Below are 27,555 nucleotides of genomic sequence, written 5' to 3' on the forward strand. Positions count from 1 at the left end.
CCCTATGCTACTTACAGAGTATCTGCTGCACAGGCCCGTCAATAGGCTCTGAAGTCTGAATAGAGCCATATGCTACTTACAGAGTATCTGCTGCACAGGCCCGTCAATAGACTCTGAATTCTGCATAGAGCCCTATGCTACTTACAGAGTATCTGCTGCACAGGCCCGTCAATAGACTCTGAAGTCTGCATAGAGCCCTATGCTACTTACAGAGTATCTGCTGCACAGGCCCGTCAATAGACTCTGAATTCTGCATAGAGCTCTATGCTACTTACAGAGTATCTGCTGCACAGGCCCGTCAATAGACTCTGAAGTCTGAATAGAGCCCTATGCTACTTACAGAGTACCTGCTGCAGAGGCCCGTCAATAGACTCTGAAGTCTGCATAGAGCCCTATGCTACTTACAGAGTATCTGCTGCACAGGCCCGTCAATAGACTCTGAAGTCTGCATAGAGCCCTATGCTACTTACAGAGTATCTGCCGCACAGGCCCGTCAATAGACTCTGAATTCTGCATAGAGCCCTATGCTACTTACAGAGTATCTGCTGCACAGGCCCTTCAATAGACTGAATTCTTCATAGAGCCCTATGCTACTTACAGAGTATCTGCTGCACAGGCCCGTCAATAGACTCTGAAGTCTGCATAGAGCCCTATGCTACTTACGGAGTATCTGCTGCACAGGCCCGTCAATAGACTCTGGAGTCTGCATAGAGCCCTATGCTACTTACAGAGTATCTGCTGCACAGGCCCGTCAATAGACTCTGAAGTCTGCATGGAGCCCTATGCTACTTACAGAGTATCTGCTGCACAGGCCCGTCAATAGACTCTGGAGTCTGCATAGAGCCCTATGCTACTTAGAGTATCTGCTGCACAGGCCCGTCAATAGACTCTGAAGTCTGCATCGAGCCCTATGCTACTTACAGAGTACCTGCTGCATAGGCCCGTCAATAGACTCTGAAGTCTGCATAGAGCCCTATGCTACTTACAGAGTATCTGCTGCACAGGCCGTCAATAGACTCTGAAGTCTGCATAGAGCCCTATGCTACTTACAGAGTATCTGCCGCACAGGCCTGTCAATAGACTCTGAATTCTGCATAGAGCCCTATGCTACTTACAGAGTATCTGCTGCACAGGCCCGTCAATAGATTGAATTCTTCATAGAGCCCTATGCTACTTACAGAGTATCTGCTGCACAGGCCCGTCAATAGACTCTGAAGTCTGCATAGAGCCCTATGCTACTTACGGAGTATCTGCTGCACAGGCCCGTCAATAGACTCTGGAGTCTGCATAGAGCCCTATGCTACTTACAGAGTATCTGCTGCACAGGCCCGTCAATAGACTCTGGAGTCTGCATAGAGCCCTATGCTACTTACAGAGTATCTGCTGCACAGGCCCGTCAATAGGCTCTGAAGTCTGCATAGGGCCCTATGCGCATTACAGAGTATCTGCTGCACAGGCCCGTCAATAGACTCTGAAGTCTGCATAGAGCCCTATGCTACTTACAGAGTATCTGCTGCACAGGCCCGTCAATAGACTCTGAAGTCTGCATAGAGCCCTATGCTACTTACAGAGTACCTGCTGCACAGGCCCGTCAATAGACTCTGAAGTCGGCATAGAGCCCTATGCTACTTACAGAGTATCTGCTGCACAGGCCCTTCAATAGACTCTGAAGTTTGCATAGAGCCCTATGCTACTTACAGAGTATCTGCTGCACAGCCCCGTCAATAGACTCTGAAGTCTGCATAGAGCCCTATGCTACTTACAGAGTATCTGCTGCACAGGCCCGTCAATAGACTCTGAAGTCTGCATAGAGCCCTATGCTACTTACAGAGTATCTGCTGCACAGGCCCGTCAATAGACTCTGGAGTCTGCATAGAGCCCTATGCTACTTACAGAGTATCTGCTGCACAGGCCCGTCAATAGACTCTGAATTCTGCATAGAGCCCTATGCTACTTACAGAGTATCTGCTGCACAGGCCGTCAATAGACTCTGAAGTCTGCATAGAGCCCTATGCTACTTACAGAGTATCTGCTGCACAGGCCCGTCAATAGACTCTGAAGTCTGCATAGAGCCCTATGCTACTTACAGGGTATCTGCTGCACAGGCCCGTCAATAGATTCTGAAGTCTGCATCTAGCCCTATGCTACTTACAGAGTATCTGCTGCACAGGCCCGTCAATGGACTCTGAATTCTGCATAGAGCCCTATGCTACTTACAGAGTATCTGCTGCACAGGCCCGTCAATAGACTCTGAATTCTGAATAGAGCCCTATGCTACTTACAGAGTATCTGCTGCACAGGCCCGCCAATAGACTCTGAAGTCTGAATAGAGCCCTATGCTACTTACAGAGTCCCTGCTGCAGAGGCCCGTCAATAGACTCTGAAGTCTGAATAGAGCCCTATTCTACTTACAGAGTATCTGCTGCACAGGCCCGTCAATAGACTCTGAAGTCTGAATAGAGCCCTATGCTACTTACAGAGTATCTGCTGCACAGGCCCGTCAATAGACTCTGAATTCTGCATAGAGCCCTATGCTACTTACAGAGTATCTGCTGCACAGGCCCGTCAATAGACTCTGAAGTCTGCATAGAGCCCTATGCTACTTACAGAGTATCTGCTGCACAGGCCCGTCAATAGACTCTGAATTCTGCATAGAGCCCTATGCTACTTACAGAGTATCTGCTGCACAGGCCTGTCAATAGACTCTGAATTCTGCATAGAGCTCTATGCTACTTACAGAGTATCTGCTGCACAGGCCCGTCAATAGACTCTGAAGTCTGAATAGAGCCCTATGCTACTTACAGAGTACCTGCTGCAGAGGCCCGTCAATAGACTCTGAAGTCTGCATAGAGCCCTATGCTACTTACAGAGTATCTGCTGCACAGGCCCGTCAATAGACTCTGAAGTCTGCATAGAGCCCTATGCTACTTACAGGGTATCTGCTGCACAGGCCCGTCAATAGATTCTGAAGTCTGCATCTAGCCCTATGCTACTTACAGAGTATCTGCTGCACAGGCCCGTCAATAGACTGAATTCTTCATAGAGCCCTATGCTACTTACAGAGTATCTGCTGCACAGGCCCGTCAATAGACTCTGAAGTCTGCATAGAGCCCTATGCTACTTACAGAGTATCTGCTGCACAGGCCCGTCAAACCTAAAGATTCCACTCCTGCATTGGCCATTATGTTTCTGCAAAAGACTTCAGTTCTGCATAGGACCCTATGTCACCGAGGGTGTAGGTACTTCATAGATAGGTCCTGTGACCCACCCAGACACGGTTTCGGCATAAGTCCTTAGGTTACTGAGGGACTGTCTACTGCATAGACCCCGTGAGAGTGGAAAAACCTCCACTACTGCATAGGGTCTTTTCCCTGAAAGACATTATTTCTGCACAAACCGTGTGACACCCTTTCACTTCTGCACAGGGCTCTAGGTCACTGAGAGACTATGCACTGCATTGACCCCACGAAGCTGACGAACTCCACTTCGGCACAGTGCCCTATGTCACTTAGGACCCATCACAGCCCCTTTGAAAACGAACTCCCTTCTGCATAGGCTCCTATAACACTGAGAGACTACCTAGTGCAGGGACACCATGACACTGAAAAACACATATTCTACATAGAACCCCTATGCCACTAAGAGACTTTATCTCTGCATAGACCCGTGACACAGAAAGTCTCCATTTCTGCATAGAGTACCATGTCACCTCGCGGCATCTACTGCATGGCCACCTCGCCCCGGACACAAATTAGCATAATGCAGAGTTCCGTTATACGGAGACAAACCTACACAATGCTGTGGTCATCAACAGAAACCAAAAAAATAGCTGATACCTTAGATATTCTGATAAAATATGTATTTGCAAGCAGATTGTAAAAGCTTAAAATTAAATGGTCCAGCTATTCTAATAAACGTGCACGTTCTCCCAAAGATGTAGCTTGACGCACACAGCTGATGAGTGTACCATCCAATCAAAAATGGCGCTTTTGATTCAGGGAAATAAAAAGGTGTTCTGTGACATCGCTTCGAAAAGATCCATATAACACCCCTTTCTTAGTTCAACGCTTATCTACGGGTCCTTTTGGTATTTCAAGACACAGCTGCTGGCGGCGTCAAGCTGCAACTTCCGAGCCCATCATTAAATTCAAAACTTGGAAGGAAATCACTGGCTATAAAACATAGAAGCGCCCGCCCACTGCAGAAACAGGCCTTCGGAAGAGGTGGGATTTGTTCAGCAGTCGGAGCCGCCTCCGGGCCTGGGTCCCCGAGGCTTAACGCCATGGAGGCTGCTGGGGTGACACGTCTACAGATCTGGCCCCATAGCAACTCGAACCCCACGCGCCCCATCCCCTCCTCCTGCAAACCGGAAACTGTTGTGCAGCCGGAACAGAGCCCGCAGAAGGCGTGCAACACCCCATGTACTGCAGGCGACGTGTAGCGCTGTATTGTACACATCACATTTAGAGCATATATATCTCTTTACAGAAGGGAGACCGAGCGAACTATTTCACATTGTGGCATTGACCTGGCAAAAAAAATCAATGCATTGGAACGCAGATCGAACGTCACAAGTTTCAGCAACTTCGAAGTGAGAAACCGAAGGTAAAGCTGGGGGCCAGGTCCCAGAGTTAGGCCTGAGAGCCTGGGCATGCCTGGCACCTCTGCCAGGCCGACGAAGGGAGGTTCATCCCCTGATAACAGATTTAGTGGCTATACAGAAACTTTGACGGTTTCTCTTCCCAAGCTCGCGTGAATTCCTGCAGAAGGCCTTTTCTTGCACCAGTCGGATATCTCACGGTGCCATTTTATTTGAGGGGGTGCCGTGCCACGCTCCTCCGCCTCGTCTATAAACCGTCACCGTGCCATTTTATTTGAGGGGGTGCCGTGCCACGCTCCTCCGCCTCGCCTATAACCCCTTGAGCGGCCAATGGTGCCCTTTTCTTGAATTGGTCGCCTTGTCTGTCCTGGCATCCCACATGCGATGTCTGTGCGGGTCTAGCTCCATCAACAACGTCGGCTGCCGTGCCCTAAGGCGCCGGAGGGGTCGGGTTTAGCTGCCACGCGTGGTGTCTCAGTGTGTTTTGTTTATCAAACCGCAGGGATGCCCTGAAGAGGACGCCCTTTCCATATAACCCTTTAGTAGCCATACACCAAGTCCGCAGCACTTTTATACACTGCTTTATCCTAAAAGTCCCATCCCCTATAAACTGCTACATCTGGTCTCATACACATTGCATCTGCCATCTGTAACCCCGTAGTTTCCCATTATTAAGCCTCCTTTTACAAGTCGCATGCCTGCGGTTGTCTAAGATATGCTTTCGTATTAGAAACCGCTGTCACCCGTTTTGCGTGAAGTTTGCCCGCTTGGAGACCCTTTTGCATCCGTGCGGCGTTTGCTTTTCTCTGAATTGCTCTGGTCGCCATCGCGTATATCCTCCATGGCTATAAAGCGCTTTGCAGGCGCGCACTAGGAGCTTTCCTATACCCCGCGGCGGGGCGCCTGGCTTAGAGCGCTCCTACCTGGAGTCGAACTTCTTGCCGTCCTGGAGGGTGCCGTTGTAGTGGTAGCGGATGAAGTCTCCGATCTGCACCTCCCGCGGGCAGACCTTGGGCACGTCGTAGCGGTCTATGAGCACGTCGTCCGGGGCTCCGGGGTCCCCCAGCGCGTGCAGGGCGGCCAGGCTGAGGAGCAGCGGCAGCAGCAGCGGGGCGCACAGCATGGGGGCACTGGTGGGTGACGGTGGGTGCCTGGGGGGAGGGTCTGGAGAGAGTGGGAGGGTGACCTGTGCGCTGGTCCCTTGTGGAGAGTGGGAGGGTGGCCTGTGCGCCGGTCCCTTGTGGAGAGTGGGAGGGTGGCCTGCGCGATGCTCCCTTGTGGAGAGTGGGAGGGTGGCCTGTGCGCTGCTCCCTTGTGGAGAGTGGGAGGGTGGCCTGTGCGCCGGTCCCTTGTGGAGAGTGGGAGGGTGGCCTGCGCGATGCTCCCTTGTGGAGGGTGGGAGGGTGGCCTGCGCGCTGGTCCCTTGTGGAGAGTCGGAGGGTGGCCTGCGCGCTGGTCCCTTGTGGAGAGTGGGAGGGTGGCCTGCGCGATGCTCCCTTGTGGAGAGTGGGAGGGTGGCCTGTGGAGAGTGGGAGGGTGGCCTGCGCGCTGTTTCCTTCTGGAGAGTGGGAGGGTGGCCTGCGCGATGCTCCCTTGTGGAGAGTGGGAGGGTGGCCTGGGGAGGGTGGCCTGTGGAGAGTGGGAGGGTGGCCTGCGCGCTGTTTCCTTCTGGAGAGTGGGAGGGTGGCCTGCGCGATGCTCCCTTGTGGAGAGTGGGAGGGTGGCCTGTGCGCTGGTCCCTTGTGGAGAGTGGGAGGGTGGCCTGCGCGATGCTCCCTTGTGGAGAGTGGGAGGGTGGCCTGTGCGCTGCTCCTCCGCCCTGCTGCTGTGGCTCCCCCGTCTCACTCCCACCCTGGAGCATATCCTAGAATTCTGCATACGTGTAAAGTGGGCGTGGGGCTGCCGGTGATGCAGCCATTTAGCTGCCCAGCGTATTTGGAGGGGGAGGGGCGGGGAGGACCAGAAAAGCAAACACAGTCTGTAAAGTTCAGCCCATCTCGTCTCGCGCGGGTCGAGAGCCTTAAAAATTCCAAGATGTCCAGCTTAGACATTTTTATTTTTTGCAACAATTAAAGAAAGGATTTGTTGTAGCAAACTATGACAGCCTGAGAGGTGCTCTCGAGCTGGAAGGGGGTTTTAAATTGGTCTGCTCCCGGGTCCTAAATCCCCAAAAATGTAGGTTATTCGCTGATTCATTTTGGAGAAACCTTAAATAGTTCACCATCCTTTGAATGAAGCCCAGACCTCACCCTTTTGTGTGACTCGAGCTTTGAAACGCAGACTCACTCTTGAGACGCCTCAATGCGCCCTTTAGTGTCGCAGACATACAAATCGTACTGTTTCGCCAAATGGAACATATTTTATCGCCAAAATCTCAAATATCGTCACATATGTTAGGATATGGCCAGTTAGCGCCCTCCTCTAACCGTATTAAAAATACAACCTCACAAAAATGACAGTGATTTTGCAGAGGCGCCCACAAAGCGCCCACAAAGCGCTAAGCGGCGCAAACAGAGGTGTCCGTCACCTGTCTGGAGCTGAGCCGCTGTTTATAGAGCGCAAAGCGAATGCAAGCGCAGCTTCAAAACTCAGCATCACACGATCCGCAAACAGGGGGCACACAGATACGGCACGATATTCTGAGGAGTAATACACATAATTACTACAGATTTACACCTTGTGCGTGACTCACTCTCTTCCTGTTGTCATCACGCTGAAGTTTGTACCAGAGGCTGAAAGTTAAGCACATGTCGCTCGTTAGACACCACTGGCTCACCCTGGTAAATCGTTTAATGTATGTGTAAGGACACGCCTCTTTTTTATGGTCACCCCCAGTTTTTCCACTGAAGCGGATGGTTTTTCGACTCTGAGAGTGCACAGAAGCCTGTTAACCAGACCCCAGTGCCCTGACCCCGAAGTGTATGTCTTATTGGCTGTATATAATTGGAAATAGATGACTTACCTATAAGTCTCTAGTAAAGGGTACCCTGGTACTCCGGGCATGTAAGTTAAAGGGGTACCCCAAGGCTTGTAGCACTGATTGTGCCACCTTGGACCCCTAGTCTGCCAGTGCAGATTGGTCGAGCAGTTCTAGCCCGACTCTGCCATTCACAGCAATAGAAAAGCTGGCCCTTTCCCTGCACATACGTGTAAGTCACCCCTCTGGCGGTCCTGAACCCTAAGGGCAGGGGACACCAAATGACACAGGCAGGACATGTACTTTACATGTTCTGACTGTAAAACTCGCAAAACCTTATTGTGGAACTGCGTAGTCACCCAATTGATGAGTACAGGGCTACGTGCTGACCCCATCGCTGTGCTAACTCCTGTGGGACCAACGTGGGTACTCCAAGGTACCAAACAACTTAATACATTAATCTCGACTTGTATCGCAAGGCGGAACTAATGTAACTTGCTGCAGTGTGCAGCGTTAGCCAAGCTGTCCCTTTGTTGCCATTGCAAACACAAGGAGATGATGGACAGAGCGCTGACACTGTGCAGACACTCGGATCCAGCCATAGGCAAATCAGTCTTGACTCCGTTCCTCATGGGAACAGAAAAATAGCAAAATATCCTTTGGTTGGCAAATACTGAGAGAACTCTTACTCATTCACTCACCGAAATCACACACATTCAATCATGGGGGATACAGTTCCAACTGAAAAAGCAGTGTGCCAGTACACAAAAAAAATATTGGACATGGTATGTAGCAATTTATTAAAAGCATATAAAACAATTGTAACAAATTAAAAAACAGTTATTCATACATAGTATATTTATGTTCAAATTAAAAAAAAATCACACTATAAAAAAACAAATGAACAAACTCAATAAAAAATACAATGAACAAAGCAAAACCAAAGGGGATGATGGACGGAGTGTTGAACATTGCAAGCACTCACCCCCAGTCAACTGATCTGGGTTTAATCCATCACCGTTCTTTAGCCCACTCTGCCACCCCAGTTTAGACATGGCCATATGCAAATCAGTCTGACCCTGTGCCTCATGGCACCAGCCCAGCCTGAACAGCCAAGCCATGCCTTCCCTGGACCGTAAACAAGTATCTTTGGACCGGTTTCGGGTTATCACCCCCCATCAGACAGGCTAGCTTGAATCCAGTGGCACAGTGAGCAAGGGACCCACGTCTGGGCATACCCTGCCAACTTAGGGTGAACAAAGCAAACCAAAGGAGATGATGGACGGAGCTCTGAAACTTTTCAGACACTCACCCAGCTCACTACGCCACCCCAGTTTAGACCCAGCCATATGCAAATCAGTCTTGACCCTGTTTCTCATGGGAACACTCCAGCCCGAACTGCCAGGCCAGGCCTTCACTGGACCGGAAACAAGCATCCTGGGACCAGTTTCGGGGGTAGCACCCCCCAACAGCCATGCCAGCTTGAATCCAGTGGAACAGTGAGCAAGGGACCCACGTCTGGGCATACCCTGCCAACTTGGGGTGAACAAAGCAAACACAAGGAGATGGCTGAAACGTTTCAGACACTCACCCCCAGTCACAGATCTGGGTTGAATCCATCATTGTTCTTTAGCTCACTTCGCCACCCCAGTTCAGACACAGCTATATACAAATCAGTCTTGACCCTGTTCCTCATGAGAACAGTTCAGCCTGAACTGCCATTAACACCCCTGCGCCTTTCCAGGCACACATGGAGCCTGTTCCATGAGAGAGCTTGCTGCCCTCCTGGAGAGACATCCTAACACCTAAAAGGAAGGAGAACAGTGAGGGATTACAGGCCAGGGAGGTGTCACCTCCTTCTTGTAGGAAGCCACTTAGGTGTTAGCCCCAAAAAGCTGGCTTTAAAGGTGAAGACGCCTTTGGAGAGCAGATGTGCGACACCAAGTGGGAGGTCTGGCCCATTGTTGGCTCGGGAGCAGAGAGTGAATACAAGTTGCCAAACCGGTTTACCCAAGGGCATGTAGCCCTGAGATAGCTACACCCCAAGGGTGGGCTTAAAAGGTCTGTAGACCAGGAAAGGGTCTTGTCATCCTGGGAGTGAAAAGAATGATGCATCTTGGGATAGGCAGATACCACACTCCCCAGGAAGTGGGCACCAGGTGGGACAGAACCTGGTAGCCCATTGGCTACCAACTTGATCCTGCCCTGAGGGGACCTTCTGAGCATAAAGGGGGCACCCCTGGCACCCAGACCTCAGATTTCGACTGACTTGGAAGAAGGAACGAAGAAGGACTGCCATGCTGCACCAAAGGACCAACAAAGAGAGGCAGCACTGGCGAGGACTGCACCTGCTGCACCTGTTGGCTAGTGAATAGAGACTGTCTGCCGTGTCCTGCTTAAGGATAACTCATCTCCAGAACTCAGTCAAGCCAAGAGAACACCAAGGGCCAGCTGACTGGCCTCCTATTTGCAGCACAGGAACACAGCAGTTGCTACCGCCACTGCCGTGCAGCACCAGGGATCAAGACCCGATGCACAGAGTTGCACCCAAGTTCGTTGAATGCAAAAATGCTGTCGGAGAGCTGCTGGGACCCTCAGAAGGTGAGTTATCAACACAGAAAGGATTGGCCTGTGACCGGGACAACAGGTCACCGGTAGTACAGTGGCGACTGGATTTCGACCAGACCATCGATTACTTTTTGGGACGATGAGCCTATAAACAGGATTCCCTCACCATCTTCATGGACTGAGTAATCCCTGCAGGGAGACCACCTGTCTACCGCGTCGCATCAGCAAACATCCTTAGAGCATCTTCAGCATCCTTCATCCCTTGCATCAGGACCACTCCATAAGAATCCATTCTAAAACAGATAAAGTGCCTGAGACTACTGAAGGACCGCTTCACATGTGAAGGTAACTGTTCTTGAGGACTTTGCTGGTCCTCCTGTCCAGCTCCCTGCTGGAATTACTTCTAACTGTCCGCAGTTACACTTGCCTAAGTTTTCTTTGAAAACATTTCTATGTGTCCAATTAGTTGACTTTGCGGTTGAGAGAAATTGCACTGAATTATTACTGCTTGTAAAATCTGTTGGCCAGATTTATCAAGCTTTTGAGTCACCCTTGAGCCATGCAATGGGGCGCAAGAGTGAAGCAAAACCAAAGAGACATTTATCAAGCCACGCAAGCCCACCTAGTGTGGTCCTGCGTTGCGTGATACATCTAGAATAATGCAAGTCAGCGCAAATCGCAGTCTAGCATTACTCTGCCCCAGAAAGGCTTTACATGGGTGAAGTGCGGGTGTTCTCATGCATTCATCCATTTATTTTGGAGCAATCCCAGATTTACCATTAGGGGTAGACCTGGGAATGCGTCAAAATTCTATGCCTCCCCAGGTGAGGCGTAATGAGGAGAAATATCTTTATTTTTCCTTGTTTTCTCCTCTTTCCACGTGTGCTGCATTCTGCAGCACACGTAGAAAGAGGAAACTGTCTCTCACGATTTGTTTTTTGTTGGAGAAGTGTCCCTTCCTCCACAAAAACAAACCTACCTACAACGCAGGCACCATTGCACCATGACGTAAGGGTGCCTGTTTTGGCGCTTGGAAGCCAAAAGTGGCCCAGCACTAGGAAAGGACAGGAAAGCACCGTATAATGGTGAATTCGGAGCATTCCTACCCTATCACACGGGGGAACAGCCTTTACAACGCAACTTTTACAACGCACTACCATTACAACAAAACTATTACAACGCAAATGGGGGGGATTGCTGCGGTGACAGGCCGTCGGCGTTGGCGTGGTCGTTGCCGGGCCGATGATCTACAGTGAAGTCCATCCCCTGCAGAGAGATGGACCATCGCAACAACTTCGGGTTCTCGCCTCTCATCTGCATCAACCACCGCAAGGGTCGGTGGTCGGTTTGGACCCGAAAGTGGGTGCCAAAGAGGTAGGGCCGGAGTTTTTTGAGGGCCCACACCACGGCGAAGGCCTCTCGCTCAATGGTGCTCCATCTCTGCTCCCGGGGCAGCAGGCGCCGGCTGATGAAGGCCACCGGCTGGTCAACCCCCTCAGAATTCACTTGGGACAAGACAGCCCCGATTCCGTACTCCGAGGCATCCGTCTGCACCACAAACTCCTTGCTGTAGTCGGGGGCTTGTAGCACGGGAGCGGTACACATCGCTGTCTTGAGGGTCTCGAAGGCCGCCTGACAGCGGGGCGTCCAGTGCACCTTCTTGGGCTGTTTCTTTGACGTGAGCTCCGTGAGGGGGCCCACAATGCTTCCATAGTTCTTAATAAACCGCCTGTAATAGCCCGTGAGTCCCAGGAAGGCCCTCACAGCGGTTTGGGTGGTTGGAGGTTCCCAGGCTACGATGGCGTCGATCTTTGGCTGGAGGGGAGCCACATGGCCGCTCCCCACTTGATGTCCCAGATAGGTTACGGAACCTTGGCCTATCTGACACTTGCTGGCTTTTACGGTAAGTCCGGCCCTTTGGAGGGCGGTCAGGACCTCCTCGAGGTGCCTCAGGTGCTCGGCCCAGTGGCTGCTGAACACCGCAATATCGTCCAGGTAGGCGGCGCTGAACGCTTCTAGGCCGGCCAGTACCTTATTTACCAGCCTCTGGAAGGTCGCCGGGGCATTTTTCATGCCGAAGGGCATCACTCGGAAGTGGTAATGGCCATCGGGGGTGGAGAAAGCTGAACGCTCTTGGGCGCCGGGAGTGAGCCCGATCTGCCAGTATCCGGCGGTGGCGGAGAGGATGACTCCCTCCACGGAGCCGTCCTTTTCGGAGGTTTTCAGGAGGTCGGGTAAGGGCTCGGAGTCGTCCTCGGCCCCATCGTCCGTAGCCATCAACAGGCTAAGTTCTGTTCGGGCAAAGTGTGGTTTGAGCCTGTTGGCGTGGAGGACCCGGAGGGGGTTCCTGGGGGATTCCAGGTCGACCAGGTAGGTGACGGGGCTCTTCTTCTCGACCACCTTGAAGGGCCCGGTCCACTTGTCTTGGAGGGCGCAGGGGTCTACGGGCGACATGACCCAGACCTGCTGGCCGGGCTCGAACTCGATGGAGGAGGCGTTCTGGTCATACCAGCGTTTCATCTCCTCCTGGCTGGCCTCGAGGTTGGCTTCGGCCAGCTCCCTGAATTTCCGTGTCTGGTTTCGCAGGGTCAGGAGGTATCGATAGACGTCGGGGGGGAGCATCTTGGATGGTGGTCTCCCAGCCTTCCTTGACCAGGCTGAGAGGGCCTCGGACAGGGTGTCCGTACAGAAGTTCGAAGGGGCTGAACCCCAGAGATTTTTGCGGGACCTCCCAATAGGCAAACAGGAGGCAGGGCAGCAGGACGTCCCACTTGCGTCTCAGGGGCTCCTCCAGGCCTTTGATCATCCCTTTCAATGTCCGGTTAAATCGTTCGACTAGACCGTTCCCCTGGGGGTGGTATGGGGTGGTGAATTTGTAGGTGACTCCGCACTGTTGCCACAGGGACCGCATATACTTCGAGATAAAGTTGGTGCCTCGGTCGCTCACCACCTCCCGGGGGAAGCCTACTCGGGAGAAGATTCCCATCAAGGCCCGGCCCACCACGGAGGCCGTCACTGTTCGGAGAGGGATGGCCTCGGGGTATCGGGTGGCATGGTCGACCAGGACGAGGATGAATCGATGCCCCTGGGAGGTTCGGGGGTCCAGGGGCCCCACGATGTCGATCCCTACTCGCTCGAACGGGGTGTTGACTATTGGGAAGGGCTGGAGAGGGGCTTTGACCCTTCCCCCGCTCTTCCCGCTGGCTTGGCAGGTCGGGCAGGTCCGGCAATGATTGTCCACGTCTTTCTGCATGCGGGGCCAGTAGAAGTGGGTCACCAGGCGGCTGTATGTTTTGTCCTGTCCCAGGTGCCCGGCGAGGGGCACATCATGCGCCAGATTGAGGAGGAAGTCCCGGAATCTGAGGGGGACCACCAGCACGCGGCTGGCCCCCAATTCTGCGGTCTTCTGCTCGCTGTAGAGGAGGTCATTGTCCCAATAGACCCAGTGGGTCCCCGCCTGGTCTCTGGTGGCCTGGGCGGCTGCTTGCTGTCGGGTCCCTTCGAGGGAGGGGCAGGTCTTTTGTTCTTGGCAGAACTGCTCCCTTGTGGGGCCACCTTCTTGGCGCCATTGGGCGAGTTCGGGGAGGTCGCTGAGCGCGGCGACCTCGTCCGGGGTGAGTTCTGGCGGCCCGGCCTCGGTGTCGGCTTCTCCTTCGACGGAGGGGGCTGGTGGTTCGGGCCATTCCTGCTCTTCGGGGGGCGCCTCGGCGCTCGGTTGGATGGCCCGGGCGGTCGTGGACCGGGTGGTTGCGCAGACCCATTCGGGCAGTCCCAGCATCCCCAGATGCTCTCGGCGCTCAACGTGGGCCCAGGGGGAACTTTCCAGGTCGTTCCCGAGGAGGCAGTCCACGGGGGCGTCGTCGCGGACGGTGACCTTCAGCATGCCCGACACTCCCCCCCACTCGAAGGGGATCCGGGCCATCTGGCACAAGCTCTCAGTGTTGTCTGCCGACCGGACGGGGCACAGTACATTAGGCAAGATCTGTTCGGGGGTCACCAAGTGGCAGCGGACGGCTGTCACGCTGGCTCCGGTGTCTCGGAGGACTTCGGCCCGGCGTCCATTAATGGTGATCCACTGTTGGTACTTCTGGGTGTTGCTCGGGATGGGAGCCCGGGGTACCATCTCCCGACTGCCCAGGCAGACTAATGTCATGGCGGCGGGTTCCCACTCGGTTGGTCCAGCCTCGTAGTTTTCTTCCTCTTCTCCCCCTTCCCCCAGGGCAGCGGCTGCCAACTGGCGGGGGGGGTGGCCCGGTGGTCCCTGCCCGTCGGTTCACGGGGCAGGTAGGGTCACTGGCATAGTGCCCGGGTTGTTGGCAGTTGTAGCATGTCACCGTCGGTCGAGGCCCCGGTCGGTCTGGGGGGGCCCCTCTTCGGGCGAGGGACGGGCGGTTTGAGGGCGGGCCCCGGGGAGGACTCCGGGGTGGCCCCGCTGGAAAGTCTCGGTTTCTATTCGATCCCCCTCCTCCGCCGCGCTGGCGGGGGGGCCCCGTGGTGTTCCGTTGGTACTCCCCCATCGAGTTCCGAGGGACACGGGTGTTCACCCATCGATCGGCCTTGGCGGCGAGCTTCCGCGGCTCGGTCAGCTTGCTGTCGAGGAGGTGCTGTCTCAGCTCGATGAAGCAGTTGTTGGAGAGGTGCTCCCATACAATGAGGTCGAACAGTTGTTCGTAGGAGGCGACCTTGCTGCCCTTGATCCAACCTTCCAGGGCTCTGCTAAAAAAGTCTACGTATTCCACCCAGGTGGTACCGGGGAGCTTCTTGCAGTCCCGGAAGCGTTGGCGGTACATCTCTGGGGTGAGCCCATAGCGGGTGAGCAGGGCCTCCTTCATATGATCATAGGAGGTCATCACTGCGTCTGGGAGCTGTAGCAGGGTGTCTCTGCCTTCGCTGAGGAACCGTCCCCATAGGCCGGCACCCCAATCTTTCTGGGGTACCCGATGGGTGGTCATGGCTACTTCGTAGGCCTTGAACCATTGTTGGATGTCGTCGTTCTTGTAGTACTCTTTGACGACATCCTTGGGGATATGTACTTTCGCCTCTACCGGTGTGGGGGCGTCTCGGTTTCCGGGGGTGCCGGTCTCTCCATTTCTGGACTTTATTTCAAGTTCTTTGAGGCCCCGCTCATGTTCGAGGGTTAGCCTCCTCTCTTCCAGTTCTCGGTGCCGCTTTTTCTCCTCGATCTCTTCTTGCAGCCGCAGTTGCTCCAGGGCCTATTTCTTTTCGGCTAGTAGGAGTTCGCCGTCCAGGCGGAGTCGGGCGAGTTCTAACTCGTGGGTCCTGACCCTTTCCCGTTCTCGTATCTCTTCCGGGGAGAGGCCGGTCTCTAGGCTGGTTGTCCTCCCCTCTGCCGGGGCTGTGGTTGGTTGCCGGTGTACGTTTGGCACCGGGTTCTCTTCGGTTTGGGGGGAGGCCGCTTCGGACTCTACCCAGGTCTTTAGGGCTGTTTGCAGGTCCTCTTTTGTGTTTAATCCGGTGGTTGCGATGCCTTTGTCTTTACAAAACTGTTTTAGTTCCTTATGTGTATATTCTTCCAACCGTTCCTGTCGGAACTCCGCGGTTGGGGTGGTCTCTTGGTTGCTCATGGTTACTCTGTGTCTGGGTAGGTAGTGGGTGAGTTACCCGCTGTACGATCTGCGTCGGGCTCGGACGCACCGCTGGCCACCAATGTTAGAAGGGCGCCCTCCGGGAGCCGGATGGTGTCGGACTGACCACCCCGAGGGCCGCCGTTCCGTAGGCGAGTAGCCGAGCGCCGTTGAGAAGCCTCCGGGGCGAGGTCCTTCTCCTATGATCGTATCAGCCAAGCAACCCCACCACCACAAAGGGACACAGCCAGGGTATTTATTCGTAACGCTTTTATCGGTTATCAGGGCAGGTTTCTGTGGTAATATTTACAGGTGGATCGAGGGATCCCAGAGAGTCTCAAAGTCTGGTTGGGAGGGGGTAGCGGGACAGTCTCAGTCTTAGCCTGGTACTGGACACCCTGCGCCTAGCTCTCAATCCTCGAGCCGGGGGGTTCCGTACGGTTTGGGGGATTGCTGCAGTGAGGTCGAGCCGCGACGAGGTCAGCAGGGCTCCGATGGTTTACTTCTGCGAGGTCGAGCCGCGACGAGGTCAGCAGGGCTCCCATGGTTTACTTCTGCGAGGTCGAGCCGCGACGAGGTCAGCAGGGCACCGATGTTCCGGGAGGGTCTTCTTCTCAGCAAAAGGGGGGAGCCGCGACGCAGTCAGCAGGGCTCAGAGGTCCAAGTTCCAAGTAATGAGTCTTTCTGGCAGGCCGGAGGGCGATCGACACCTGGCGTTGGGGACCGGTTGGGGGTCCCATCGAAACTCCCCTCCTCCGGGATCGGTGGAGTGGCCACTTGGTGCCCCCTGGCCGGATCTTGGTGCCTCAATCTCGGGGCTTCGCTGGGGCCGAGGCCGGGGCGAGCCGTGTCGCGTAGGCTGGTGCGGGTAGCAAGGTACAATCCGGAGGGACCCCGAAGGGTGGGGGCTGCCCCCGTCGGGTCGGGCAGGAGGGTTCGGGACCACGCCACGAGGCCGGGTCCAACACCAAGAGTCCCTCTAGGCTCTAGTCGGCTCCATACATTAAGAATGTGCAAGGTAGGAATCTCTATCCGGATCTCAAACTCTAACCCCCGCGAAGGGAGTCAGAACACTGGAAGCTGGATTCTCTGCGAGCAGGGATGACAGCGTCTGGTCAGTGCGTCAGGCCGGGATATGGTCTCTTCCAAACTTGCCGTGGCGAACCATGCAGTCAAGTCATGCTGAGTCATGCTTTGGTTTGCCATGGTGAGAGAAGCATATTTATATCTGGAGGGGGCTTTGGAATGCAAGCATTGACGTAAAGTCGGGCAGAGGAAGACGTCATGAATGAACCCCTAAGGAATAGCAGTTCATGCATAATAGATGAGTTCTTGGAGAAATCAATAATCCTAGATAGGGAAAGTCCCGTTCGGCTTAAGGGTCTGGTTTCTAAGAACTCGTTGTGACGTTGGGATGGACGGATGTAGGTGACCATGCCTGTATTTGGTTAGCATGGCTAATGCCTAAATAAGGACTGGGATTCTATGCCTAAATAAGGGCAATGCGAATTGTGCCTATACAAGGACATGATTCAGGGAAACCTATCTACAGGTATCTAAATTGAAACACAACACCCACTCCATTGACGAATGATCGATATTATTAAATGCTTATACATGCTAACCACATAAAATTGAGTATAACATGTCTATTAAAAACATTTGTAAAAGCATAATAAAATAATTTGTTAAAAGTTTGCTACACATGAAATGCAAAGGTGCTGTACATATTAAAGCAATGTTGCATTCTAAGCATATATTCACAGTGAATGCTAAGAGAATGAACAGAAATATATATACACATATGTAATGAAATGGACCAGTTGTACAGAAACGAAAAACTAAAAAAAATTCCAGAGCCATTTCACAACATGATTACATAAATGTGGAAAAAAGGTGACAACGTGTCCCTGGAAGTGTTTCAAAGAAGTCTGTTCTCTATGAATAGTTCTACCGTAAGCAGAGTCCTTTTAGCCATAAAAGAACAAGTCAATATTCACAAAAGTGATCTTAGGAAAGTTCCAAATTTAGTCTTTTGTTTTGAAAAAATGAAGGCCAAATTCGTAGATTATGTGGTACACTATGAACCAAATCAAAAGTTATTTGAAGATGCTGGTGAAAACATCAAATCTTCTAATCGTGTTGACAAAAAGTCATCTACCGTTGTTGGTGACAGGTTGATTACCTCGTTTAGAAGACTAACTGCACATAGATGTGATGCATCGTCAGTGTCAGTAATCGTTGATACCTGTGTGCCTGTTGATCCATGTCGTACCTCAGCAGTAGCATGTTGCGTCTGTGAGATCTCAATGAATGCCGTCATCAGGATCAGTAGCCTCTGGGGACAACACAGAGCATGGTCGGTTATCGGGTCCAGCAGAGTATCGATATCCGTTGGCATGACTGATGGGAGTGTTAGACAGATGTCTAGCAAGCATTCTTCACCGCAAAGCAGGCAGCGTAGAACAGGTAAGATGCAATCTTGCCAGATTGGTCTGAACGACAGAAACCATGTGGTATTTAGTTCTCGTAGACGAGGTAAACCCAATAGTTGCACTATGCGCTCACGACATTTCCTTTCCAGGAGAGCTCTCTCCAAGGTGCTGGGACTGACGCCGGTGAATTCGATTGCCATAGCGTAGTAGAAGAATAAAAACAGGATTCCTGCAACGAGTGCTAGAATTAGCGGCAGACCACCAAACACCGAGTGCATGAAGTTTGGAATGATTCCGAGGACTGCTTGAAAAGTTGTTAACAGTCCCGAACATACGGTCTTAAGTACATGCACAATACCGCTCGTATCAGACATGTTTAAGATACGTCCCAACATTTCTGTGAAATGTGTAGGGCAATTTGTCCTTAACAGAGCCTGTATCTCAGCCGAAGTCCTTGCGACTTGTAGATCATAGGTTTCTTTGACTGAGGTCAAAGGCATGGTTTGTTGCAAAAGAATGGCTTTTATTCTGCTTAGAGAATCAATTCGTATAGAAGAGATGTTCAGTGAAGGCCATAGAGGCGACTCCCTGACTGTGTCTATTTGGGGGAACAAGACTTGCATACAGCAAGTGACCCTGGATGTAACCGTAACTAGATATGGGATACCTGGCAGCATGCCACAACAGCTCTGATCATTCAACATGAGGTAACTCCCATTTGAAAGTTGTCCAAACATTGGATTAATCACAGCGGCTAGTGAACCTTGCAAGTGGCAGGATAAATTTGCAGTGGAACCACTACAGGCCCCGTGTAAACTAATATCCCGACATATGAGTGAACCACTCAGTGCATTTTCACAGCGTGTACAGCAAATAAACACCTCATGCCCCCCACTCCATCTGTGTGTGCAAGATAAATCCCAGGATGTCCTGATGTATTCTTTACCCAACCTTTCATATTTGCCTGCTGGCATAGGTTTGAGGCAATACTGAAAATGGAAAGTTGTAACAGGCAGAGTTGTTTTGCCATGAACAATCCATTCTGTAGCTGGTTTTTCTGCTTCCGTAAATGGCAATTTTTCCAGTTTTTCAAAGCTCAGCACTGTATACTTTGCTCCCCTCTGTGCCAGTTTGATCTGTTTATCAGAGAGATTGTATTCTGAAAACAGAGAAGACGTGTTGATGAAACGCCAAGGCACATAGCCTGCCCGCAAGTTTTGTAGCGTCGACAGAATAGAACGTAATTGAGACTGGCCTTGTTGCAGCAGGAGCAAATCTTGTTCCAGTATGTCAATAGCAGAGGATACAATGTTGCCCAATGAATATATCCTGGATGACAGAGCCGTTAACCCATTGTTGACCACAGCGAGAGATTTCTCTAAATTAATACGAGCAATTTCTCGTATTATTTCTGCAGCGTCTGCTTGGGTAACCTTCCATTCTTCATTATAAAGAGCATAGATGCCGGCATATATGAAACGTTTTTGACGCGGTTTCTCGGGCCTAGCAAGAAATCCCCAAGGTCTGCGTCTTCTTTAAGAAAAGATAAGTGTTGTTTCACATCCTCTAGTGTAGATGTCTGTAGCCAATCAAGGCATAGTTTCCCTACACTGTATGTTGTTACTACCCCTGGATGCTGTCTCTGAACATAGCGTGGGTGTGGCCTATTGATTGTTAAAGCTTGTGTTTTGTTCAGGAATCTTTCTTGACAGATGTTTGTGTCTGTGGGCCAGAGCAGCCATTTTTCCCATTCAGGATCTGATCTGTTGTTTTGTAAAATAGTATGTACGTCGACCTTCCCCTGTGTAGTGCTATTACTTGCAGGTGTAGGTATGGACGGTGTGTTCATGTCCTTGATCTTGGCTAACCCAAGGCAAGACGTTTGTTGGACAGTGTCATTCAAATACATTATCTGCTGTGGGATGATGCAGGCTCTAAACAAAGCTTCAATCCCCTGCACTTGCCAATCTTTTGCACCCCAGACAGATTTTGTGTCAATTGTTTGTTTCCAAAAATCAAAACCCTGTCTTGACAGTTGGTCAATAAAGGCTGCAGAATAAATCTGTTTTGTATTTGTTAACATATTTTTCGTTCCTGTTTCGTTCACATTTTTAGAAATAGAACGTTTCTGGATTGGATGTATTGTACCCTGAAAAATATGGAAACTTCATTGCAAACGTTTTTGAGCTACCCCTTGATGGTGTAGGACAATGTTCCCATTGGTTAAACATAAATACATTTCTAGGCGTTGCAGATTTATGCAAGAAATGATGACTATAGTGGTTGTAACAATAAAGCTGTTCATAGTCTGTTGAACCCTCTAAGTATTCGTGATTAGAGAATGCAGCAGACCTTTCTAGATCAGACATCATGTTATTAACAGTCTCAAAGTCCCAATCATCAGAATAGGTACTAGAGGTAATAAAGTCACTTAATGATATCTTGAATAAGTGTGGAATCTTCAAAAGTTCCGACGGACCGACTATATCATAATCCGTTTTGTCCCAAACTATACCATCTTGTATAGGAACGGCTGTGATGTTCACTGCTGACAAGTCTCTTGCTTCATGATGGGATGATTTGTGTGGTTTCGAAAGTAAGTTCACATTTTTACTTCATGTGTCCAAGTGAATAAATCTTCCATTTATCAGCATGCTCAAAGTCATTAATAAAGCTAGCCAAAGCAGAAAGAAAAGTATTCCAGAAATAATCCATAGTTCAATCCATGGTGAAACCAGATAAGTCATTTTCACGTGTTGAAAAAAGGCTTGTGCTTGTTCTTTGAAAGTTCTGTGTGCTGGCGTCGTTTCAGGCTCACTGGGATCCTCAGAAAACGGATCAAAGTTAATGAAATAGCCACAAACAGTTCTGTCAATGGTTGAAATTGCATCGGGATTCGTTGAAATCACTGGAACCAGTGGATCATTTGCTACGTTGGTGTAGACGGGTGTATCAGGACGAACTGTTATTTGGGTTTCAAGAGGAATGAGTTCCATAGCATTGTTGCTTAGTCCTTCATTTTTTATGGGTGGATTCTCAATGGTGATGAGTTTTTCAGTTTGAACCTCTTCGATAGTAGCGAAAGGAGTGCGTCTGCTACTTGGTCGGAGCCCACATGGCCTACTGCTTAGTATTGGCCGCATAGTGTGGATTGATGAGGTCGATGGACAGGTCATTAACCCGTGCACGGTGGCGCGAATTCCACTGTGGTGCGGGTGAAATAATGAATGGGTGGGGTTCGGACGGCCTCTGGCAGTCCTCCGCTCATGCCCACTGTGACGTCGGATGGCCGGGACGCATGGAAAGGGTTAAAAACAGTATATAACACCACCTTAATATTTATTTGTATTTTTAAAGTTTTGTATAGCGTGAACAAGACCCTTGAGGGTATCGGAGCGCTTTACAATAGGGAGAGAAAGAGGAGGCATATAAATCAAACAACAAGGTAATCGAAAAGGTACAGCAGGAGAAAAGCTTTAGGCCAACAGAACTAGGGTTAATCATAAACATAAGTAATATACAAGGGTGAGGGAAAAGTGTCAGAGCGGGCCTGGATATTCGCGGATCAAGAATAAGCGAAGCAATTCACAAATCCTCAGGATCGTACAACATGGCAAGTACGAATAAATACAAGAAGAAGTAACTTTCTGAACCCACATACCTAATTACTATCATAAAAGTCAGGTAATAAACAAGGGTGAGGAGGGTGAGTCTTAGAGTGCTTGTAGGGCGGGGGGTTCTAGGACAAGAATTTGTTCATCAATGGCACTTTCACTTTCTTTTTGAAAGATGCCGTTGAAGGGTTCATCCTCAGGAGGGAGGGAGTTCCAAATTCCCGGGGCGATATCTGAGAAAATTCTCGATTGTAAGTTTTCTTTTTATGGAATTTCTGCTACTTCAACAGTAAAGTGCTGGCACTTCTGGAGGGTCTAGAACCACCAGATAGCACAAGTGTTGTGTTGTGCAAGGTAAAGTGGGGTGTTGAAGTGTAAGGACTTATAGGTCATGCTGGCAAATGTTAGTTGTATCCTTGCTTCATATGGTAGCCAGTTTAGGGATTTCAACTCCGGCATGATATGGTAGTTTCTTTTGGAACCTGTGATGAGTCTTCATACAAAGTTAAGAGAGGCCTTCAGTGGAGCCATCCTAGATCTGGAGAGGCCATAGAAGGTTGCACTTCCATGGTCCAACTTGGAAATCACTAGTGTTTGAACAGCAGTTTTGAAGTCATTGAGGGGGAGAAAAGGTTTAATTTTCCTTAAGATGTTAATTTGGAAGTTTTCACCTTTGGTGAGAGCCCTAATGTTCTTCTGCATGTTCAAACTGATGTCTAGCCTTATGCCTAGTGACCTCATGGAGTCAATGATGTGCAGTATGCAGTTAAGAGCTGTTCGCTCGTTCACCCATTCCTTGATGGCTGGTGACTGTTTAGGTAGAGCGATTAAGAGGACTTCCATTTTAAGAGTGTTTAATTTAAAGTGATTGAGAGTCATCCAGTTTTGAGCTTTCAGTAGAGGGGCGTTGAGGGACCTGATATCTTCGGGGTAGCAGATTTTCGGGTAGAGTTGGGTGTCATTCTGCATCATAATGATTCCTGCCTTCTGACCTATCATCAGCTTTCGAAATGTTTAAACATGACCGCTTACCCGACCTATTGGAACACAGGATGGGGCTCTCAGGGACGTCCAAAACTGGCTCACCTCTTACTCCACAATAGAACCCAAAGGTTGAAGGTTAATCAGTCCCTATCTAATCCCTCACTGGTCACCCAAGGGGTACCACGATGTTCCACGCTCTCACCAACTCTCTTCAACTCGTTCTTGTAGCCATAACTGAAGTTTTCGAAATATCTAACACCCACTATAACATGTTTGCAGCATTTTGAGCGCATCATCCACAATGTGAGCAGGAGTGGATGCGCTACTGTGACTGTAACGAATCCAGACTGAAAATGGTCCAGTAGTTGGAATTGTTCTATGTGGACGTGGACGCATTTCACTATGAGCTTCACCAGAGTCGGAATGTTAGAGAATAACCTCCAGTCAAAAGCCGGTGGTAAAAAATCATTAAAGTGTAGGGGATGAAAAATATGCTGTCCTCGAACTTTTATATAGCGTGAACTTGACCCAAAATCAGGTATCAGAGCGCTTTACATGAGCACCAGTTGACTTACATGAGGACGCATTCATTTTTGTTAGGCACGGGGAGATTAAGTGATTTGCCCAGAATCACAGGATGTTGAGCGTCGTTGCCAAGACTCAAACCCGGTTCCCCAGATTTGAAGTCCACCGCCCTAAAACATTCAAAGACCAATACAATGATGCAAAGAAAAAAACCCACAGTACATGCGCTATTTGAGATGAAAATATTAAAATCTCACACACACCTGCACAAAGGAACAGACCTACATTAACAGCCCTGGACAGGTAAAGCTCTCACAGGTAGATTGCAGCAGCTCACACTCCCATTCTGCAGTACACGACCATGAACGCAGCAATGTTAGCCCACTACATCACGCAAGATCCATGTTCTGCTACAACAAATCATGCAGCATGAGGATGGGAAGCAGGCCACCAACCAATGACCTCAAATGACGCAGCAACACAGGATAAGAGCCTGAATTCACAGAGTAAGGCCGGAACCCATAAACATCGGTCGACTTGAGATCCAGATGATACACAGGCTTGATATGAGTGCCATAGGAACATATCTTCATCGCTATAGATGCCCTGGAGCCCCAAATAGGCATCTGCTGCTATCTCCTCTTCCTGAAAATGCGAGCAGTGCTAGAATCCTTTGCAAGAGGCACTACACAGCAGACAATAGGTGTTCGAACTGGCATGTTCTGGTTGGCTGAGGCGAGGCCCTCACCAGGCAGAACCGCCCACTCCCGTGAGGGGCGGGTGATTACACTCACTGTATAACCTGCGCTCGCCGTTGGTAGCGTGGCACTGAGCAGTCAGGCTTATCGCAGAGGCAATGTGCAAAGCACTGGCACAGCATTCACTCACAATAAGTACACTGAGCGCCACAAAAGAGACTTCACCCGTGGTGTATGTAGCAAATTTAAAAAAAATGTTTTTATTAATATTTCAGACAGCAATACTTCCCCAAATCAGACATTTACAATTGTTACAGTATGCATGATTCAAACAATCTGGATACATGACCTTGTGGCAAAGGCTGTTGTCGCGTTGCAACTTCAATTCGAGAGAAACCACTTAAATTGTTGTGCTGGAATCACTTTATCCCTACAAAGGTAACATTAACTGTAAACTTACCCCCCACCCCTCCGCATCCCTCCCTGCCATTGGTCATGGGTATTAATATTCATTTCGGGCTACTGAGAACAGGGCCGGACTGGGTACCACAACCGGCCCTGGCAAAGTGCTCGGCCGGCCCCCCTCCCCCCCCCCCCCACCCACGGGGGTGGGGGGGCCGCGCTTTTTGCCAGGGCCAGTTTTTGGCAGATTTTGTTACAGGACCAATTTTGCAAAAAAATGTCCCTGTAACGAAAACGGCCCCGAGGGGCCCAAAACCGGCCCTTACTCGTGCGGCGCACCGGGGGATTGCCCGGTGCATGCTACGGCCAGTCCGGCCCTGACGGAGACCGTCTGAACAATTAGGTGCCTCAACCATCTGTACAAACTCTGCTGTGCGAGGGGTTTCCCATGGGGGCAACAAGCCCATCTGTTCCCGAGTGTGGTGTGGAGAGAGCTCCTCTCATACCAGGCGATCCTTTACCTTAGTAAGTCAGAGATCATTAGGTGCCACGCCCTTACGTCGTCCTCCAATCTATCATCCCTCCTGGTGTATGTAACTATAGTTTGTAATCAACATACACATTAATTAACACAACAGAAATATCATATATTTCTGGGCATAAATCACGTTTAGAAATATCACTAGCCGTACTAGGCCCAACCATGTAAAAATGATATCCGCGATATGCACCGCTGAGAAATATCCTACTTTACTCCACAGCACCCTGATGCAGAGCGAAACATTCTCAGAATGAGGCCCACCCTGGCAATTATTATAATTCAATACCACACAGGTATAGGATGCACTCCAGATCACAACGATATCAGAAATGTGTACACACAGACAATCACAACACTTCTAAACAGCACCGTGGGCCAAGGCCACATGGGTAAAAACCCATGTCAAACGTAGTATTCTTTTTGCAGGGCATCAATGTGTAAAGCAACACAACCGTGTTGTGTACTTAATAACAGGAAGTCACTCCCACACACTCACTCGGCAACGATACATGATGGCACGGATATAAGGCAGGTCCCTATGGAGCGCACTCAAACACACACGCACACATGTGGTGCAACTGATATCCGGCAGGTCAGTTGATAATGCACATGGAGACCCCAGGGCCCAAGCCCTCTTGCACCATTCAGCTAATCCTGACTACCCTATACCCACGGGCAGGAGATAAAGAAAACCTTTCCCCTGGAGCTAGGCCAATCGCTGCCGGAGTCACACTTAGTCAGGCTCCCAGGGAAGAAGGTGGGGATAGACAGCAGGGCTAATTAGGGGGGGGTTTGGCCACTACTCGGTAAGTTCAGCCACGGTATACGGAAAAAAAAAAAATCAGACTGCGGACGATATTTGTTCAATCAAAGAATTCCACACTGTGCCTCATGGTTATAGGTTCAAATCCTGGTGGATCCACTCAGCCTTTCAACCTTCTGAGGTCGATAAAATGAGTGCCATTGACTTGGTTAACAATAAACATCTGTTATTCAGCGGTAACATACCCTTGTGGGTAAACGTGTGCTTTACAAATACACGTTATGTTATGTATTAATAAAGGGACACTGGGCGGCTACTAGTAGCATGAGGTATGGATGGAAAAATAGGAAACGCACTCAGTAGGGTGAGGGATGTAGAGACAGCAGTGAGACTGAGATGCATCTTGAACTATAAAGTTCAGCCTACCTTTAGAAGCACAGTGTTAGCAACGGCTGGAGATCGTGAACTCGCATCCGTATTGTTCTTATACCCGTGAGATATCCCAGACTTGGGGGAACCTCATAGGACCGGGGAAGGGAGCTCTAAATGGGATGGACCACCTAGCAGGGACCCATAGGGGTGAATACCGAAAGCCCTACGTTGAACCCTATTTGCTCGTGTAGTATTTCATTTCACTGACATCAGGTAGTTCTCTTTACTTAAGCTCTGGTTTGGGCGATGCATTATTGCGTCTGTTGGTTGGTTGTTGGGTTCTCAGTTATTGACTCCACCCGCACTACCACCCTTTGATGACTTTTTATGTGCTTGCCCTGACCATCCTGAGAGCCAAGGGTGGAAGGTGTGTCCTTGTAGAGCCATAGAAGGACAGACACCAGGACACCTGAGGAAACCGCCCGGAACACCATGGCTGCAGTCCTGTTGACTCTGTGGGCAACCACAATCCCAGTCTGGCAAATGACATGCAAAGACTGGAAATGAGCAGTTACATGGAGAGCCATAAACATGTTCCCATCTTTATTTTAACAAATCAGAACAGTTTCAAAGGAAGTGCTGGGGACGGGATTCAGGAAAACATACCAAGGAAACATACCTGTCGGTCCATTTTGAAACCGTTTTGAGGCTTAAACTGTTAACACACTGTTTCCCATGGAAGTGTTGGCTTTTGTTTTTGGGCATTTTTACGGTATGTTCTGTACTTTGAAAAGGTCCAAAGGGGGTTTAATGAAAGCACTGATTCTGGGTGTAGAGTGGGTGGGTGTAGTACATGATGTGGAGCTGGCATATGTGATGGGCGTGGCTGCGAACCATGGATGAGTAAATTGTGGAAAGGACCAGTAACAGCAGAAACAGGGCTTTGACGGTGCAGAGCGCAGACCGGCCCCTACAGGCATGAGCGCAGACCAGCCCCAACAGGCACGAGCACAGACCGGCCCCAACAGGCACGAGCACAGACCAGCCCCAACAGGCACGAGCACAGACCGGCCCCAACACGCACGAGCGCAGACCGGCCCCAACAGGCACGAGTGCAGACCGGCCCCAACAGGCACGAGCGCAGACCGGCCCCAACAGGCACGAGCACAGACCGGCCCCAACAGGCACGAGCACAGACCGGCCCCAACAGGCATGAGCGCAGACCAGCCCCAACAGGCACGAGCACAGACCGGCCCCAACAGGCACGAGCGCAGACCAGCCCCAACAGGCACGAGCACAGACCGGCCCCAACAGGCACGAGCACAGACCGGCCCCAACAGGCACGAGCACAGACCGGCCCCAACAGGCACGAGCACAGACTGGCCCCAACAGGCACGGACCGGCCCCAACAGGCACGAGCACAGACCGGCCCCAACAGGCACGAACACAGACCGGCTCCAACAGGCACGAGCGCAGACCGGCCCCAACAGGCACGGACCGGCCCCAACAGGCACGAACACAGACCGGCCCCAACAGGCACGAGCGCAGACA

General features: G+C 50.8%; 1 protein-coding gene across 1 annotated transcript in view; it reads right to left on the reverse strand.

Moving 5' to 3' along the window:
- LOC146869177 (peptidyl-prolyl cis-trans isomerase FKBP10-like) overlaps positions 1–6,454 on the reverse strand; it is an 89,317-nt gene extending 82,863 nt beyond the window's left edge. The window contains exon 1 of the mRNA XM_085642034.1: positions 5,524–6,454. Within this exon, the coding sequence (XP_085498160.1) occupies positions 5,524–5,723 (200 nt within the window). The 5' untranslated portion in view covers positions 5,724–6,454. The remainder of the gene's footprint in view (positions 1–5,523) is intronic.
- Between the last annotated feature and the right edge of the window lie 21,101 nt (positions 6,455–27,555).

The sequence above is a fragment of the Triturus cristatus genome, chromosome 1_1 (genome assembly GCF_964204655.1).
Source record: "Triturus cristatus chromosome 1_1, aTriCri1.1, whole genome shotgun sequence".
NCBI lineage: Eukaryota > Metazoa > Chordata > Amphibia > Caudata > Salamandridae > Triturus > Triturus cristatus.